Genomic DNA, 17,350 nt, shown 5'->3' on the forward strand with positions numbered 1-17,350 from the left:
GGGGAGTGGAAAGAAACGTGTGGGATAAGAATATGGGGATGATGCTTAATTTGTAGGGGGGGGGGCTCCATTAAGGGGGGCCCTCCAAAGGCCTTTAGGTCCAGGCTCCAAAATTATCTAGGTGCATCTCTGGATACGTAAAGCTCTTTTGCATTTGGGAATGAGGAGTAAATGCCTCCCCAAAGGTCATGGAGAACAGGTAGGTTTTGAGGAGCGGTTGGAAGGAAGGGAGAAAAGTGGCACTACATAGAAAAATGTTCAGAGAGGGGGAAATGATCATCTGTAGGGGACAGCAAAGCAAAATGAGTGAAATAATTAAAGGGAACATGAGACTTTTGTTAGCTAAAGGTGCTAAGAGCTGGATGAAAACACTGCACCAACTCTTAGCTACCACAGGGCACCAATTCACATGTAGGTTCCAGCGAGGCAGTCTGGTGAAGTTTATTTTCCCAAAGCAGATCAACAGGAAGGAGGAGGAAAAGGGTCTTTAATCAAAGAAACCAACAGGCAGCCCCACTAACCAAAATTAGTTACCAGTGATAGGTAACCAGTGATAGAGCCTGTGTCAGAGAGAAGCCTTTCTAGTGCTTCTAGCAAACAGATATTCCTATATCCTCATCCCTTCCTCCCTGTTCCCCTTCTCTTCCTACAGCACTCCTCACTTGCCTTTCAGTCCATTTCTTTGATACAGTTGACACCTTGTTTTCTGGTAGGACTGCTGCATGATGGGAAGCATTTCAACAGGTGCAGCTGTCCCCAATGTTGTGAGAAGACTTTAGCTACTGATTCCCCCCGCCCCCGCCTATCCTTTTTAGAGGGTCCAAAAAGAAAGAAAAAGTGGCGTTATCACACACACACACCCCTTTTTAAAGGACCCTCTGCAGACACCCGCCTGTTGCTCTGCTCATACTCTCCCGCCTTTTGTGGGAGCAGAGCACCTGAAGGAGGCAAAGAATTCGCTTCCCAGAATCCTTTTCTCGCGCCGCCCCCCTCACTCCAGAGAGAGGCAGCTCCTCCTCACAACCTTCCCCGCCGTGCTCACTTTTGAGAGGCGCCCCCCTTCCTGCTTCTCCCTTTTGCAGCCTAGGTGCGACTGCGCAGCAAAAGCCGCGAGCGAGCCGGACTAGCTAGCTAGCACAGCACAGCGCTGCGCTAGGGGGAGTGTTGAGTGCACTTGTCGCTCTCTCTCCCGCGGATAGCAGCGGCGGCGCTTGGGCCAGTCCATTCCCCGCTTCGTTCCTGGAGAAGCAAGCAGCCGCCTCCTCGCCGCGTGTCGCCCGACGCCCGCCTGCCTTGCGGGCTTTGGAGGAAAGCGCGCTGGTCCGCGGGGAGGAGGAGATGCTGCCGCCGCCGTTCCCGTTGCTGCTGCTGAGCGTGTGAGGCTGGGCGGAGCGGGGCTGGCGCTTGCGGCACACGAGGCGAGTCCGAAGGGGGCTCTTCTTCGCGAGGATGCCCGGAGCGGCGGTAACGGTGCCGGCGGCCGCCTCTGCCGGGGGCGCGGTGGCAAGCGCGGGGGTGGCGACGGCCGGGCCAGGGGGGATGCTCCCGGCGCAGGAGGCGGCCAAGCTGTATCACACCAACTACGTGCGGAACTCTCGGGCCATCGGCGTGCTCTGGGCCATCTTCACCATCTGCTTTGCCATCGTCAACGTGGTGTGCTTTTTCCAGCCGTACTGGATCGGCGACGGCGTGGACACCCCGCAGGCGGGTTACTTCGGGCTCTTCCACTTCTGCACGGGCAGCGGCTTTTCCCGGGATCTCAACTGCCAGGGCAGCTTCACGGACTTCTCCAGCCTCTCCTCGGGAGCCTTCAAAGCCGCCTCCTTCTTCATCGGGCTCTCCATGGTGCTCATCATCGCCTGCATCGCCTGCTTCATCCTCTTCTTCTTCTGCAACACCGCCACCGTCTACAAGATCTGTGCCTGGATGCAGCTGACCTCCGGTGAGTCGGGGGTTAAAACCGCGCCTTCTGCCTGGAAGGGAAGAGACTCGGGCGTCCGAACGCTGACCGGTCACGAAAGGGTTAGCAGGGACTGTGGGAGGAGGGCCAGAAACCTTGCATGGGTCTTTGCTGGGGAGCAATCGGCCCCAGGGAGGGAGTTTATGCATCGGAAGCGATGCGGGGTTTAACGAACGTCAGGAAAGGAGTCAAGCCGCCGTTTCCTCATACTGGAAGATTAGGAAACGTAATTCCGAGCACAGAGCGGGTTTTCACGGGTTAAACAGCCTTGCAGGCTGTGTAGTTAATAGAGATAAACTTAAAGGTCTTCAAAGATGGCAAGGATATCCACAGCGGGGAATGTGTTGCTCAGGAAGGGGTGTGTAATTGACTATGGGGTGTAGGGAAGCATCGTCACATAGCCAAACGAATGCATGGAATAAAGAAGCCTGGGCTTGGAAACCATTCTTAAGAAAGAAAAGAGATCCTACAGCTCCCTCCCGCTACACTCAGATGCACCTGTATTGGTCATTTTCACGGTTTAGGTTATCATCAGGTCTTTTATGTCTGTGTGCATCTATGCTGGGCTATGGTCTAACCAATATTGCAAACATAAGACTGCTGCTGTGCATTTTCCCGATTACCGTAGTATCTTCACAAGAAAAGGGGAGGCTTTGCAATAGTAAGAACAGTATTCTAGTTCACAGTGAAAGTCTCTCCTCTGGCAGAAGCTGGTACTTAAATAAAAGGTCACAAGGAAATTCTAATGAGAACCTTGGGGAACAGTTGAACAAAATCCCACAAGACAAGGAAAGTTCCTCTATTCTTGATTTGACTGTGGTATAGATTTCAGTGATGTTTGCTATGGTGAGGGAAAGCTGCATCAAAGTCTTGTTATTCGGTTCAGGTTGAGAGGTAGCTGGGATGTTTGGATTTGAAATCTTTACTTCGCTTCCTCCAGTACAGTGAGGGGAAAACCTCTGATTTTTGCCTCCGGAGAGCCTTCACCTGTAATTACTATATGAAGCATTGTGACTTCTTCAAGAAAGGAAGAGATGGGAATACACAGCCTGGCGTTCTTGAGTGCCTTTGGTGTTTTCCCCACTTCTGAAAGCAAGCTGTAATTTGGGCTTGATAGAGAGAAAACTGTGTTTCTAATATGACAAAAGGGAGCAAGGAATTGCAGAAATCCTTTCTGTTACAACATCTAAAATGCAAAACCAAATACCCAGATCATTTTTAAAAAATCCTCTAAGTAACAAGAGCAGCCAATTATAAGTGTCTTCCCTACATTGAAGATGATAGTATGGGTTGGGCTAGTAAGGATATCATTAATATGAATTGGATTGTGGCCAGATCTGCCATGGTACCTAATCAGCTCCTTGGCATGTGGTGTAATATTCGGAATGGCTTAAATTTGCCCTTGAAAAAAGAGGGGTGTTTTGAAAATGGTGGAGGGGGGAGTAATGTATGTAGTGTGTCATGTTGAAGTGCCAATTCATTCAGCTTCAAGAAAGGAGGAAGAAGCAAATGATAAAGCTTTGAACTTCCTAGATGAGATTCTGAGTTTCAAAATTTAGGTTGCAGTCTATGTATATTTACTTGGGAGTAATCCCTATTGAATTCAATGGGATAATTCCAAGGAGGCATACATAGGATTGGCTTATTAAATATTATTGGTAGGAAGGGTTGCAATCCAGGTCAGAGAGGGCAATAGACAACTCTTACTGAATAGAAAAGTTGATTGATTTTGGGGAGGCAGATAGATGAAACCCAAGCATATGGCCTTCTGCCAAAAAGAATTCCTGAACATGCAAACTTTTGCTGTAGGAATAAGGTGTTTAAAATCAAAAGACAATATATCCAAAGGTGCTTAAGCTGGAACTGTTTCAGCCAAACTCCTCTGCATGCATTCCAGAGCTGAGTATGTGATTTGTGCATACTTTCCCAAGTGCAAAAGAATGGTGAAAGTTTCTAGTGATATAGGATTGACTTGTGCTTGTAGTGATGATGAATATAAGTGAAATGCTTTTCTAAAACCCCAAATGAACTTACACACAATTCTTTTTGGGGGAAAAGCATCTACAATTGTAGTCTTATTGTTTTCTCTAAGTTTTGCGAGTTAAAGAACAAGCAGCATACAATGCTGTTTTTTAATCTTAGTTTTAAATTAAGATTTTGATTTAAATCATCAGTTGTCCTGAATATTCCTAAATTCTATTAAGAGATAATGTCTTTTCATTTGTATATTATACATGGTGGGGATGGGAAAAAGTGCTTTGAAATAATTATGCACTACTTGTCCTTATGATGGGCTTTAACAACACTGCAGTGTTTCAGTTTCTAGCTTTCTTGTGAGAACATATGCAATTATTTACAGTTTTCAAAATGCAAATTGTTGATAAATTGCTGGAACTCTCTATATATAACAGCTGATGTTGTCAGTTTCCATCTGTAACTGATAATATATATATAAAATACTTATGCTGTTCATTTTAGCAAAAACATGTGCATGAGATCCTTCTGTTCTCCTTCAGTGGATAGCTGTAAGGTTCTGGGCTTGCTTTGACATCAGAGTGGCTGAGCCAGTAGAAAGCAGATGGTCTGTTTGCATTAGACCTCTTTATAGAAATTGTCTTGCAAGCCTAGGACTGGGCAGCTGACAAGATAACACAGAGTCTGTGATCTTGATGAGAAGAGGAGTGCAAAACTATCTTCAAGGTTCAGTGACAAAGCCATTGTAGTGACAAGTCCTTAGCCAGCTATGAGCTACTTTGTTCTCTTGTGTTTGCACACAGTTTTGCACAGTGATAAGGATAAGTGCAAGAATAAACATGGATATTACAACAGTAATGGTAGAACTGTAAATGGTTCTTTTGGGTTTCAGCATTCTGTTGATTAATTGGTTGAATTTCAGGGGCATCTTTGTGGAATTCTGTATTGGTGACTGACATTTGCTCTTGATGTATACAATTGCTTACTGGCATTATCTATATGAATAATTATTATTTATAAAATGCCCTACACTGGGCACTCGACAATAATGAAGCCTCAGGAGTATCAGTGATGACTGAAGGCTCAGGAGTGTCAGCCATAATTAAGGAATGTGTGTGCAGTCCTTGTCCATACAATTCAGGGACAAAACAGTGATTTTTCAAACTCTTCTAATGAATTATACAGGGGCGTAACTACTATTAGGCAAGGGGAGGCAGCTACCTGGGGGCCCCCATGCCTCGAGGGGCCCCCCAGAGGCAAGTCACATGTGAAGTGTGTGTGTGTATATCAGCGAGGGGCCCGTTTTAAAATTTTGTCTCTGGGCCCACTTCAGCCTTGTTACGTCCCTGGAATTATACATTACAAGGGATACATTTAGAGGGAGTAGAAGTAAAACCTAGGCATTCCCAAGATATTGAGAGTGTGTGTGTGTGTTGGCCTAGAGAAGTGTCATATGGAGCTGCCAATTTTGAATCAACCCTGTAGAATATGCACTGCAAAGGTTTGTCTAAACTAGTTTGTGAGCTAAGTCCTGTAACTGAACTTTCCTGGCTAGCTGGCTAACTCAGTAAAGAAAAGTTACTTTACTGTAAGTAAACATACCAACTTTTTGTGGCCCTTTGAAAACAGGATGTTTCATGGTCTCATTGGTTCCGATTCTAATGTAAATTCTACATTGAGAAGGAGATACATTTGTCTTTCCCCCTTTTACAAGAATGTTAGTGTTGGGAGAATGCATTGCACAAGCAGTGCAAGAGAGACTTGAATGCGCTTCTTAATGTCACATGTGATGACAGCTTGGAATATGTAATTTTGATTAAAGCATTATGTTGTGTGATACGCAGTGGAGTCTGATAAGGAAACCATGAGCTGCAGTTGATCACTGCAAAGATATGAAGCTGTTTTGTTCTGAGTCAGATCATTGGTCCATCAAGGGCAGTATGGTTTACTCCACCTTGCAGTGTTTTAGGCTTTTCCCAGCCCTTCTACCAAAGAGCCTTTACATGCAGATGGTCTCTGGGTTAATCCCTGGCATTTATTGATTGATTGATTGATTGATTGATTGATTGATTGATTGTAACATTTATATACCGCCTTTCATTAAAACAATCCTAAGGCGGTTTACAGCAAAATTTAAAAACAAGATTGTAAAAAAGACAAAAAAAAAAAAAAGAAAAAGCTAAAAACATAAAACAAATCTGATTAAAAATTTAAAATGCAAGCATAAAAACAGTACAAAATACAAAGAGCAACAGCAGAGACAATCATATAAAAGCCTGGGTAAAAAGCCAGGATTTAACATGCTTTCTAAAAGCTGTGATGGAGACAGAGAAGCAAATAGCCACTGGGAGAGCAATCCAGAGTCTGGGGCAGCAACAGACAAGGCCCTGTCCCGCGTGCATGACAACCGAGCCTCCCTCATTGTTGGCACCCGGAGCAGAGCCCCCTCAGATGACCTCGTCAAGCGGACCCTTGGGAGCAGGTGGTCTCTCAGGTATCCCGGGCCCAAACCGTTAAGGGCTTTAAAGGTCAAAACCAGCACCTTGAATTGGACCCGGAAACAAAATGGTAGCCAGTGCAGCTCTTTCAAAATAGGTGTGATGTGCTCCCACCGGGCAGCTCCAGATAAAACCCTAGCTGCCGCACTTTGCACTAGCTGCAGTTTCTGGATATTCTTCAAGGGCAGCCCCACATAGAGTACGTTACAGTAATCCAGCCATGGCATGACTAAGGCATGGGTAACTGTGGCCAGATCTGCCTTCTCGAGAAAGGGACGCAGCTGGCGCACTAGCAAAGGCACCCCGGCCACCGCTTCTACCTGAGCTTCCAAAAGCAGAGCTGGGTCCAGTAATACCTCCAAGTTGCGTACTTGCTCCTTCAAGGGGAGTGCAACCCCATCCAGAACCGGTAAATCTCCTCATCCCGATTGGCTCTCCTACTGACCAACGTTACCTCTATCTTGTCTGGATTCAATTTCAGTTTATTAGCCCACATCCAACCCATCATGGCCTCCAGCCCCTGATTGAGGACATCCACTGCCTCCCTAGGATCAGGTGATAAGGAGAGAGAGAGCTGAGTGTCTTCCGCATATTGCTGACAACTCAGTCCAAGTCCCCGGATGACCTCTCCCAGCGTTTTCATGTAGATGTTAAACAGCATGGGGGGCAAGGCTGAACCCTGCAGGATCCCACAGGCCAGTGGCCACAGAACTGAGCAGTAGTCCCCCAGCACCACCTTCTGGACCCTCCAGTTAAAAGGATATGCTCTATAACTGAGCTATGGTCTCTGCCCTTAACGTTACTTATTTAAAAAAAAATCCCCAAAAGCAGTTCTAAATATTCTGTCAATCCCAGTATGAGATAACCACAATTGGGCTCTGCAGATGAAGGGATGGACTTGATTCTCAAAAGTCAGGAATGCTGGGGGTGGGAGCAGGTGTATTCCCAAGTGGCTCCCCTTTACTGCCACCTGTTTAAGTGAATGGTTGCCATTCACTCCTGTGGAAGAAAGTAAAGCAGAGTACTAGGGAACACTGTCCAAGAGTGAAGGCAAATCCTGCTCAGCTCTCAAGGACAGGGGTCCTGCAGGGGAGTGCAGAATGTCCAAAGCACCACTATGCACTTCATGCCCTTCCAGTTTACAAGCTCTCCCTCCACATGCTGTCCACAGTCATAATAATAAAGATGATCAAAATGCCCGTCATTAATAACTAATGGTTTTTTTAGTAATACACTTAACATATTCTCTTCTTGAGAGTAATCAATAAATGCATGCTGTACTTTGACTGACTTTCTTTTTACCAAGGGCATTGTCCTTTCACCGTGAGGAACTAATCTTCTCTGGAAGGTGTATCTGACTATATTGAGCCTAACCTCTAATCTAGTGGGAGATTAAAGGTTAATTCTATTTTGCAATTACCTGCTTAGGTATTTCTGAGATGCATGGAAGTCAAATGATCAGCTTAAATTCATGATGAGCTCTATGTGCATTTCTTCCCTCACCCCTCCTCTTTCTTGGTTAGATTCCATACATTTCATGAAGCAAAAAGAACACATCTTGCTTGAAGTCATCTTGTGATTCCCTCATATCCTTAAGGAAAGGACTAAACTCAGCAGAAATGTAAATGACACAAGATGCTGAAAATTTGGAACTCCATAAGAGGTTTTATACAGCAGTATGTGAGAGAGGCTCTCGCTAAATCTCTGTACTAGATGCAGTTGCTGAAATGTGCATGCCTTGGGTGATACCATGAATTTCATCTCTTAGAAATGTAGGATGCTACCAGACTACTAGCTCAGTATTGTCTGCATGACTGGTAGTGACTCTCCAAGGTTTCAGACAGGTGTTTTCCCCCAGCCCTTCATGGAGATGCTGGGGATTGAACCTGGGATCTTATGCATGCTTTTCTTGATCTAATCTAACTTGGTGTGAGGATAAAATAGGATTTATTTATTTATTTATTTATTTTATCATATTTTAATACCACCTGATATGTACATTTCTAGACAGTGAACAAAATTCAAAACAATATTTAAAAATCAGCACAGATTAAAATACACAAAACAATTAAAACAGTAGCATAAAACAGAAATAAAAGTAGTAGCATAAAAATTATTAAAACAAAGTAAAATTAATTCTAATTAAAAGCCTGTGAGATCAGTTGAGTCTTGACAGTCTTCCTGAAAACAGAGAAGGAGATGCTCTTATTTCAGCAGGGATCATATTCCAAAGGATTGTCCTTGTATACTGCCTTGAGCTCTGTGAAGAAGAGGGACGGATAACAATGTGATAAACAGTGGAAGATGGGGATATTTGTGCCCTGTACTTTGATACATTTTTTAAAAAGTACCTGGAATATGCTATTGTTGACATATTTCAATTAATGGCAGAGAAAATACAGGCTGATTGGTTCCTTATATATTGCTTCTGAGAAGCACTTTTGGGACTTTTACTCAAATAGCTAAAACAGAAGTTTTATCCATACAAATGGCCATTGAATTGGGTTGGGATCCTAACACAGACCTGCACGTTCTGCAAAAAGCCAAAGTAATATGTCCTTTTTGAAATGGTCTCCAAGTCCTTTTTGGAATGGGTCACCATTCTGCACACTGTCCTGCAGCGTCAGATTAAAGTTATACAAAAAGCTTACCTTTCAGAATAGCTACTAGAAAGTACTGATGTATCACAAATGACAACAGAATCTTACCTTAGAATAATAGATAGCTTATGTTGTCCCTCATAGGGGAGATGGTTAAGGACCTTAACAAATGAGGAATATACCTGATCCAAAATAAAACTATAAAACTAGAAGATCAGGAATAAGTACTATGTTAACAAAATAATTTTTAGTAAGTTAGTAGGGGAGTTTTGAGTGCTTCTTGCTGACTCAGTATCTCCTCAATGAAGAAGCCAAAAGGGCTTCATAGCAAGTATAAAAGAGGATATGGGTAGCAGGTCTAATTGACCTTCAAGCCCTCCGCAATGAGATGTTTGACTCCATGTTTTTGATGGGTAAGCCCACTATACATTGATAAGTGATTTGATGATTTATTTAACTTTTATAATAAAAAATTAATATGTTGTAGAAGAAATGTGTGGAAGTGGACCACAAATATACACTTTGGAGAAATTATGAAAAGCTTTCTGGGCTAGAAAGGAGTCATGTATAGTAGCAAAGCAGGGGATATAAGCAATTTTAACAGGGTTGAGCTATTTTATTTGAAGACTTAATACCGAGGACAATTACGAGAGTAATTGTGGTCTACTAGCTGTTGAAAGCTTTTACACCATCAGGACTTTAGGATATTTATTGCTGTTTTTATGTATTAACAAGCTTTTATAAAAACTTTTTAAAAACTCTAACTTTAAAAAAAGTATAAAAGTTTTTGTTGGTAATTTTCAAGTATTTCTGTGGATTTTGTCATTTCTTAACAATTTTAATATGCATGTTGTATTTCTCTTTTTATATACATATTACTAACTAAGAATTGTATTGTTAACATAGTCGTTTAACCTGATCTGCAGTTTTCTAGAGATGGTTAAAGAACCCTTTGCCTGTGTTGCAGGTCGGGTCTGTAGCATTCTGAGGCTGTAGAAGGGACTGTGCCATTTCAAAGTGCATTGTGCCTGTTCAGACTCTAGGTAGATAATGAGCCTTCACAGGAAGATATTGGTGACTGACTTTCCAAGACTGTCACATTATGGTAAATGGCCATTTGTAGTCACCTTCTGTGTCTGCTTGCTTGGAGGGTGGTGGTGGAGCAGTTCAGGTTATAGGGAGTGAAGGTCATGTTGTGTGGGAGAGTGAACTACATTGGTTGAAATCCTAATGGAATCATATACAAGAAGGCTAGGGATAAAACTGTGGAAAACCTCTAGAAACAGAAATCTCACTGTTTAAAAAAAATTCTGATGTGGGGAAATGGTTCTTTTTTTAAATAAGAAAACAAAGTAGAAATTGAACCAAGAAGTCTAGATGTTTTTAATGAGACCATAATAGCTTATTTCTTTTCACTAATAGATGCGTTTTTCGGTTAGAAATCTGGCACCTAGCAATACAAGGCCAAAGGCGGGCCAGTGGTGGGAGGGAAAGAGTTGGCTTATTTCAGGAATGAAGATCTGAAGTGTGATGAGATGTGGATACAATAGCTGAAAACCAACAAGACCCCACTATGAAGGATAGTAAGGTCACAGTGCTGAAACAGAGAAACAAACTGTAAACTTGTTTTCACTCCCAAGTACGGATGTGAACAAGATCGGAAACGAATCTGTTTGCCATTGAACCAGTTCGGTTTGATGGCTCAGTATCAGATTGGAACTCCCTCACCCCGGTTTGGTTTGATATCAAGCCACCCCCTCCTCCACCGTCCTTTCCGGGGGGTTCTAAGTTGAATTGTTTTTTTAAATATATATATATTTTTAACAGAAATAGAACTCACTGCCACCGCTCTGGGGGCTTCTCCAGAAGTCCCCCCTCCCCCACCGGCCTTCATTATATTCCAAATTGCCCAGTTTGGGCAGTCTTCGGCCCATTCTGGGCCTCATCCTCGTGGCAGTGGTCATTTTCAGCCTATTCCGAGCCTCACCCCCATGTCGGTGGCCACTTTGGAGGCCACCACGCATGCCCAATGGGCAGACGTGAGTTCTGTTTTTTAAATATAAATATAAATATATATATTTAAATTAAACTCGTGAATCCCTCCAAACCTGAACTGGGGTGTGTATTTTTGTTTCAGGTTCACAAAACCAAACATGCCTGGTTCAGTTTGAGTCCAGTCCAGGCTTGAACCAAACTGGGCAACCAGGTTTTGTGCACACCCCTACTCCCAAGTTGAGAAGGATGTGTGAAAAGACTACAAATTGTGCTATTAGCTGCTATCAGTTATTTACTTTTTACAACAGGTTTGTGGATGGCTAGAACGAAATTGCAATTATGTTGGAAGAAAGAAATTACAGCTATAATACTGAAGTACAAGAACGTAATTGCCTAAAGTACATCGAGTAAAATTCATTTTCATGTTTGTCAAGACTAAGAGTTTTTGCAGAAATGATACTTTCTGGTTTAAGCAGTGGAGGTCATGGATAACAGGAGGATTGTTGTATACTGAAGAAACAGGCAGATTTGAGTTGGTATCTTTTTAAGAGTTTTATCTTAAATAAAGAGTTGTTTTGAAACAAGCACATTATGTAACATCTTACAGAAGGTTTTTATGCTTAGTTAATTGGCTGTCTGTAACTTGGAATGTATCTGAAATGACTCGGCAATAAGATCCTTTTAAAGACACTTTGAAGACCCTGAGAGGCCGAGGGACTAACTCCTCTTCTCAGTGGGAGTGGACTGTTTGTCGGTGTTGAAGTGACCCCTTCCATGTGTGAGGCACAAAACATTGCCTCCATTGCCCCCTTCTTAAAAATGTATATGACTGGAGTACAGCACTGATTTGGTGTCTCCTTTTCTACCTTCTCATCTCATTTATAGCCGATAAAGTATTAATATTTTGGAGAGCTGATCAGGCAAACTATTCTTACTGGATTAGACACAATGTTAAGGATCTTGTCAAATGTAATTTGATTACTGTTGGGCTGAAACCTGTTGGTATAAATAGCCAAAATCTCCATTTAAGATATAGGTAATAGGCTGCAAGTATAGCAAAACAGAATGTTTTATATTATATTTTTATCACAGAAATGATCTAATCATATTCGATATATAACACATTTAAATAAAATAAGTAGAGACCCTTGCAAACACTTGAATTTGCATATTTTTCACCTTTAAAAAAACCCAAAACTCTATACATTATATTGGATATGTTTTTACTTGTATTTTTATGCAAGAGCTGTGCTGGATCAAACCAAAGGTCATAAGTCAGTCCAGCACCCTGCTTCCCAGAGTGGCCTACTTGATATCTCCAGGAGGTCCACAAGCAGGACATGAAGGCAATAGCGCTTTCTTGTTATCATACTTGTTTCAGAATTAATGATGCATTTGGTACTCTGAGGAACTCTTTTAGGCAGGGGGTTAAATGATGTCCAGAGGTCATATGCTAGTTGCTGAGCAGCAATAACAGGAGAGCCCTATTGCCTTTGGTAATCTGTAGGCTGCTTAAACACACAAAGATATATTAAATATGAGCAGCCTAACCCAGGCTAGGGCAGCCCAACCTGGGCTTGGCTGCTCAGGTGCAGTGCCAGGATCGATCCCGATCCCAGTAATGCCCTCCCACCCAGCCTGACTTTCTACCCTGGCCTTTAGCCAGGGTTAAGGGTGTGAGCGCACCTGTAACCTTGGTGCCTTGTGTATCTGCTCGGGCAGAATTTAGCCTAAGCATACACTGAGCTGGACAGCAAGAGCTCCTGGAGCGGAACATTGAGGGATGCTGGAGGACTTCCTCCTCTGGTTCCCTGCTCTGCCACTCTCAGTGACCTCACTTGTGTGCTATGCGAGTGGCAGAGCCTAGAGGAGAGTGTTGATTGTGTGTGGCGAGGCAGGCAGGAACCTGCCTCCTTACTAGCCCTCCCCTTCCACCCAGGTAAGAGGTCATGTGCACAACCTCGGCTCATTGTTTGATTCAGCAACACTCAGACCTTGTCATGCAGCTGTTTTCTACACTTTATCGTGATTGCTGCTTAATTAACATATATCTGAGATCCCACCCACCCCCACCTTACAGTGCTTCTCCTATTCTACCCTTTGCATGTGTATACTCTCTTCTTTGTTTGGCATTTTCCTGCTTTTTAAAAATAGCTACGTTCTCTGACTGTGTCGCCTTGACTTGCTTGGTTATCCTCAGTCTACTGAACAACATTTACATATGATTATCTTCCTTTACTATCCCCTTTCGCTCCACATACCTTTGTGTCATTCTGTTTTGGACCATTGTTCATGTCTAGTGTCTTACCTTTAAGATGTTCTCCCTTATTTCTGCCTTGGCTCTACATTTGTCCTTCTTCTGTTATTAAAACAACTTTGCTTTGCTTTTCCTTCCACCCTCGTCGTCATCTTCTTGCACACCTTTGTTACCTTTTATTGGACTACTAGCTGAAGGCCTGTAAGAATTGGTGGGTGGAATGACAGGGGACCGTTGTTGGTTATATGTGTCACCTGTCTCCCTTTCTGCTGACCTCCTTTCCCTGCCTTCTCTCTTTCTTTCTTTGTGCCTGAATAAGTCATCCTCTTCCTCCACTTTTGATGAGCAGAATGATGAGGAATACTTGTTGATTTCATGAGTCACCTTTCTCCCTCTCTCCTCCTTTTATTTTTCTCTTTTTCTTGGTGCCTGGAGAGGTTCTGTCTTCCTTCTCCTCTGCACTTGTTTTTCTGGCTCTCCACCTCTCCATTCTTCCCTTCCCTCTTCCTCTGAAGAGGGGATCTTTATCATACTTGTTCATTCCTGGCATTTCCTTTGACTGTTGGTGACAGCCAATAGTGGCCCATGTCGCAGTGAGCTCATTCTACCCCGCCCCCCTGCAGTAATGCAACTCAAAGGAGGCGCCTTGCCAAAAGTGTGAGCATTTGTTGCAAGCCAAAGGGCTCTTGGCCTGGCGCACAGAAGCTGAAAAGGAGCGGAATCACTGAGGAATACCTGGAGGTCTCCAAGGAGGATGGCGATAACAACGTGCCCCTTCAAGCAGCCTTGTTCACCAAGCAACACATCCTGGTGTGTGCAGGAAATTACTGCCCAGTGGTCTGGGAGATGAAGAGAACTTTGCTTCCGTTACACTCCTTGTACTACAGTATTAATTGGTACAATCCTTGCACTATTAATTGAGTTCTGCCTTTAAAAATTCTTCCTATCTGTGGTTAGCATGTGCCTGGGAGAGCAGGGAGCTGGGGGTAGTCAGGGGGCAGGTAATTCTTGCGTGGCGGGCAGAGAGAGTTATGCCAGTGGGAGTTGGGCAGGCCATTACAGAGGGAAACGGACTAGGCAACTGAGGCCTATTCCTTTTCCTGGCTCTTCTCACATTCCTACAGCTCCAGGGAGTTCTGGGAACACTCCCTCAAGAATTAGGGTTCTTCTGTTGAATGCTAGGTCAGTAAATGCAAAAACAATTCTCATGCATGATTTAATTGTGGATGAGCATGCTGACCTGGTATGTGTGACTGAGACCTGGTTGGGCAAGCTTGGTGGTGAGGGTCTCTCCCAGCTCTGCCCACCAGGTTTCCTGATCCTAGGTCAGCCCTGCTTTTAAGGTTGGGGAGGAGGAGTTGTGATCATCTAACATGAATCCATCCCCCTCAGTATGCAGATGACACTCAACTCTACCTTTCCCTGACATCTGATCCTAGAGAAGCAGTGGATGTACTGAACCAAGGTCTGGAGGGGGTGATGGGCTGGATGTGGGCTAGCAAACTGAGGTTAAATCAATGTAAGATGTAGGTGTTGGGCAGTAGAAAAGCCAACCGGGACAGTGTGATTCAACCGGCTCTGGACAGGGTTGCACTTCCCTTGAAAGAGCAGGTGTGCAGCTTGGGGGTGCTACTGGACCCTCTACTTATGGATATTCAGGTGGAGGCAGTGGCCAGGGGTGCCTTTACACAGCTTCGGCTACTGCGCCAGCTCTGTCCCTTTCTCAAGAAGGTAGATCTGGCCATGGTTACCCGTGCCTTAGACACATCGTGACTGGATTACTGCAATGCACTCTACATGGAGCTGCCTTTGAAGAATATTTGGAATCTTTAGTTGGTGCAAAATGCAGCTGTGTGCCAAGGTTCTCTCTGGAACTGCTCATTAAGAGCATATTACACCTATTTTGAGAGAGATGCACTGCTTTCCTATTTGTTTCCAAATCCAGTTCAAGATGCTGATTATTACCTTTAAAGCCCTTAATAGTTTGGGCCCTGCGTACCTGAAGGACTGCCTGCTCCCAAGGGTTTCTGCCCCCTCAACAAGATTGTCAGAGGAAATTTTGCTCTGTGTGCTGATGTTGAGAGAGGCTAAATTACTGGGCACACGGGACAGGGCCTTATCTGTTGTTGCCCCCAGTCTCTGGAATGCTCTCCCTGTGAATGTCTGCTCCTTGAAATTTGTGGCTGTTTTAAAAAATTAATTAAATACCTTTTTATTTGTTCAGGCTTTTACCCATTAGGGGCTGCCACGTCTCTCAGCTTTCGTCTTTCTGTTTTTCTCTTTAATGGTGGGTTTTTTTGGTATGTTATGGTTTTTACTGTTTTACTGATTTTAAGGTTTTAAATGTAATTTTTATGGAATTTTATTTTAACTTTTGTAAACTGCCTTGAGATGCATTATGAAAGGCGGTATAAAAACCAAACAATAAATAAATAAAATGCTAATGAGCTGGAGGGGTGGAAAATGAACAACCATGCTTTGACTCCCTTCTGGTTCTTTCTCAGCTGTAATTGATCTATGTGTGCTGGTTATTTGTCCAGTAGGGGAGGGAAATCTCCAGCCCTTGTCATTTGCCTGGCTGGGGATTTCCATCCAGAAGTTACTTGCCTTCAGAGCAAGAGGTTGCTGGTTCAAATCCCTGCTGGTATGTTTCCGAGACTATGGGAAACACCTATATAAGGCAGCAGCGATACAGGAAGATGCTGAAAGGCATCATCTCATACTGCGTGGGAGATGGCAATGGTATTTCTGTATTCTTTCTGTATTCTACCAAAGACAACCACAGGGCTCTGTGGTTGCCAGGAGTCGACACTGACTCAACGCACAACTTTACCTTTAGCAGATGAATGATCAGCTCACACAGCTCAATTACAGTTGGGGCTTGGCAAGAAGGGAGCGAGAGAGCAGTTGCTGGTACTGAAGCAGCTGTGGCTTGTTTTCTGCCCCTCCAGCTTGTTAGCATGGGAAGTTGCTGCTCACAGTTGTTGGTTTTTATGTGTTGGGGTTCCCCACCCCCTGTTGTGGGCAGCTGTATTTTTAATTATGGTTTGGAGTATTAGTGATGGAGTTGCTTAAATGGCCAACAAATGTTGCTGTTCAACATGAGCATTATGAAAAGAAAAGCAAGTCGTGATATGAAACACAGAAAAGTAGAACATTGCTGTCTGCTTGTCTTTCCAGAGACCCATCTCTCCACTGAAAACAATGACACTTATTTTGAGTATAATTAAAGGTAATTAAGCTTTTGAGATGCCTGTTTTTTGTAGGGCAATGGACTGTACATCTGGTCTGAATTTTCTAAAATCTTAAATGTTACGGAAGGTGAAGTGAAGTATAGGTTTTGGAGTGTGATCAACCAACCCATGGAACACACTTAGAAATTATATTTTTATTTATTTTATTTATTAATTATACTTATATTCCACTCTTCCTCTGAGGAGCTCAGAATAGTGTACGTGGTTATTTTTATCCTCACAACAACCCTGTGGGGTAGGTAAGGCTGAGAAATACATGACTGGTCCAGAGTCACCCAGTGAGTTTCATGGCTGAATGGGGATTCACACTCTGGTCTTCCAGGTCCTAGTCCAGTACTCTAACCACTATGCTATGCTGGCTCTCTTATGCTGTTAGTGCCTGGTAAATGAACTTAAACTGAATACTTTTCTCTCATTGCCTCTGTTTTATATGTTGCTGCCTTTAGGAGGGTTTGTGTAAATACTCTTCTGTGTTTTTGAGTTATAAAATTCTTCCACTGAGTCTTACAACATTTTATTTATTTATTTAGCATATTTCTATACCGCCCAAAACTTGCAGCTCTGGGAAGTTTACAATTAAAATCATTTAAAACTTTAAATCAATTAAACAATTAAAAACATTAAAAACATTAAAACTATAAATCTAATTAAAAGCCTGGGTAAATAAATGTGTCTTCAGTGCCTTTTTAAAAGTTGCCAGAGATGGGAAGGCTCTTATTCCAAAGTCTAGGGGCAGCAACGGAGAAGGACCGTTTCCGAGTAGATGCCAGACGAGTTGGCAGCAACTGCAGACGAACCTCTCCAGATGATCT

The 17,350-nt window shown here is 43.4% G+C and overlaps 1 protein-coding gene across 1 annotated transcript in view; it reads left to right on the forward strand.

Moving 5' to 3' along the window:
- The first annotated feature begins 1,045 nt into the window (after positions 1-1,045).
- LHFPL3 (LHFPL tetraspan subfamily member 3) overlaps positions 1,046-17,350 on the forward strand; it is a 442,507-nt gene continuing 426,202 nt past the window's right edge. Inside the window, exon 1 of the mRNA XM_053254159.1 lies at positions 1,046-1,942. Coding sequence (XP_053110134.1) covers positions 1,450-1,942 — 493 coding nt within the window. The 5' untranslated portion in view covers positions 1,046-1,449. The remainder of the gene's footprint in view (positions 1,943-17,350) is intronic.

This window comes from Hemicordylus capensis, chromosome 5, assembly GCF_027244095.1.
Source record: "Hemicordylus capensis ecotype Gifberg chromosome 5, rHemCap1.1.pri, whole genome shotgun sequence".
NCBI lineage: Eukaryota > Metazoa > Chordata > Lepidosauria > Squamata > Cordylidae > Hemicordylus > Hemicordylus capensis.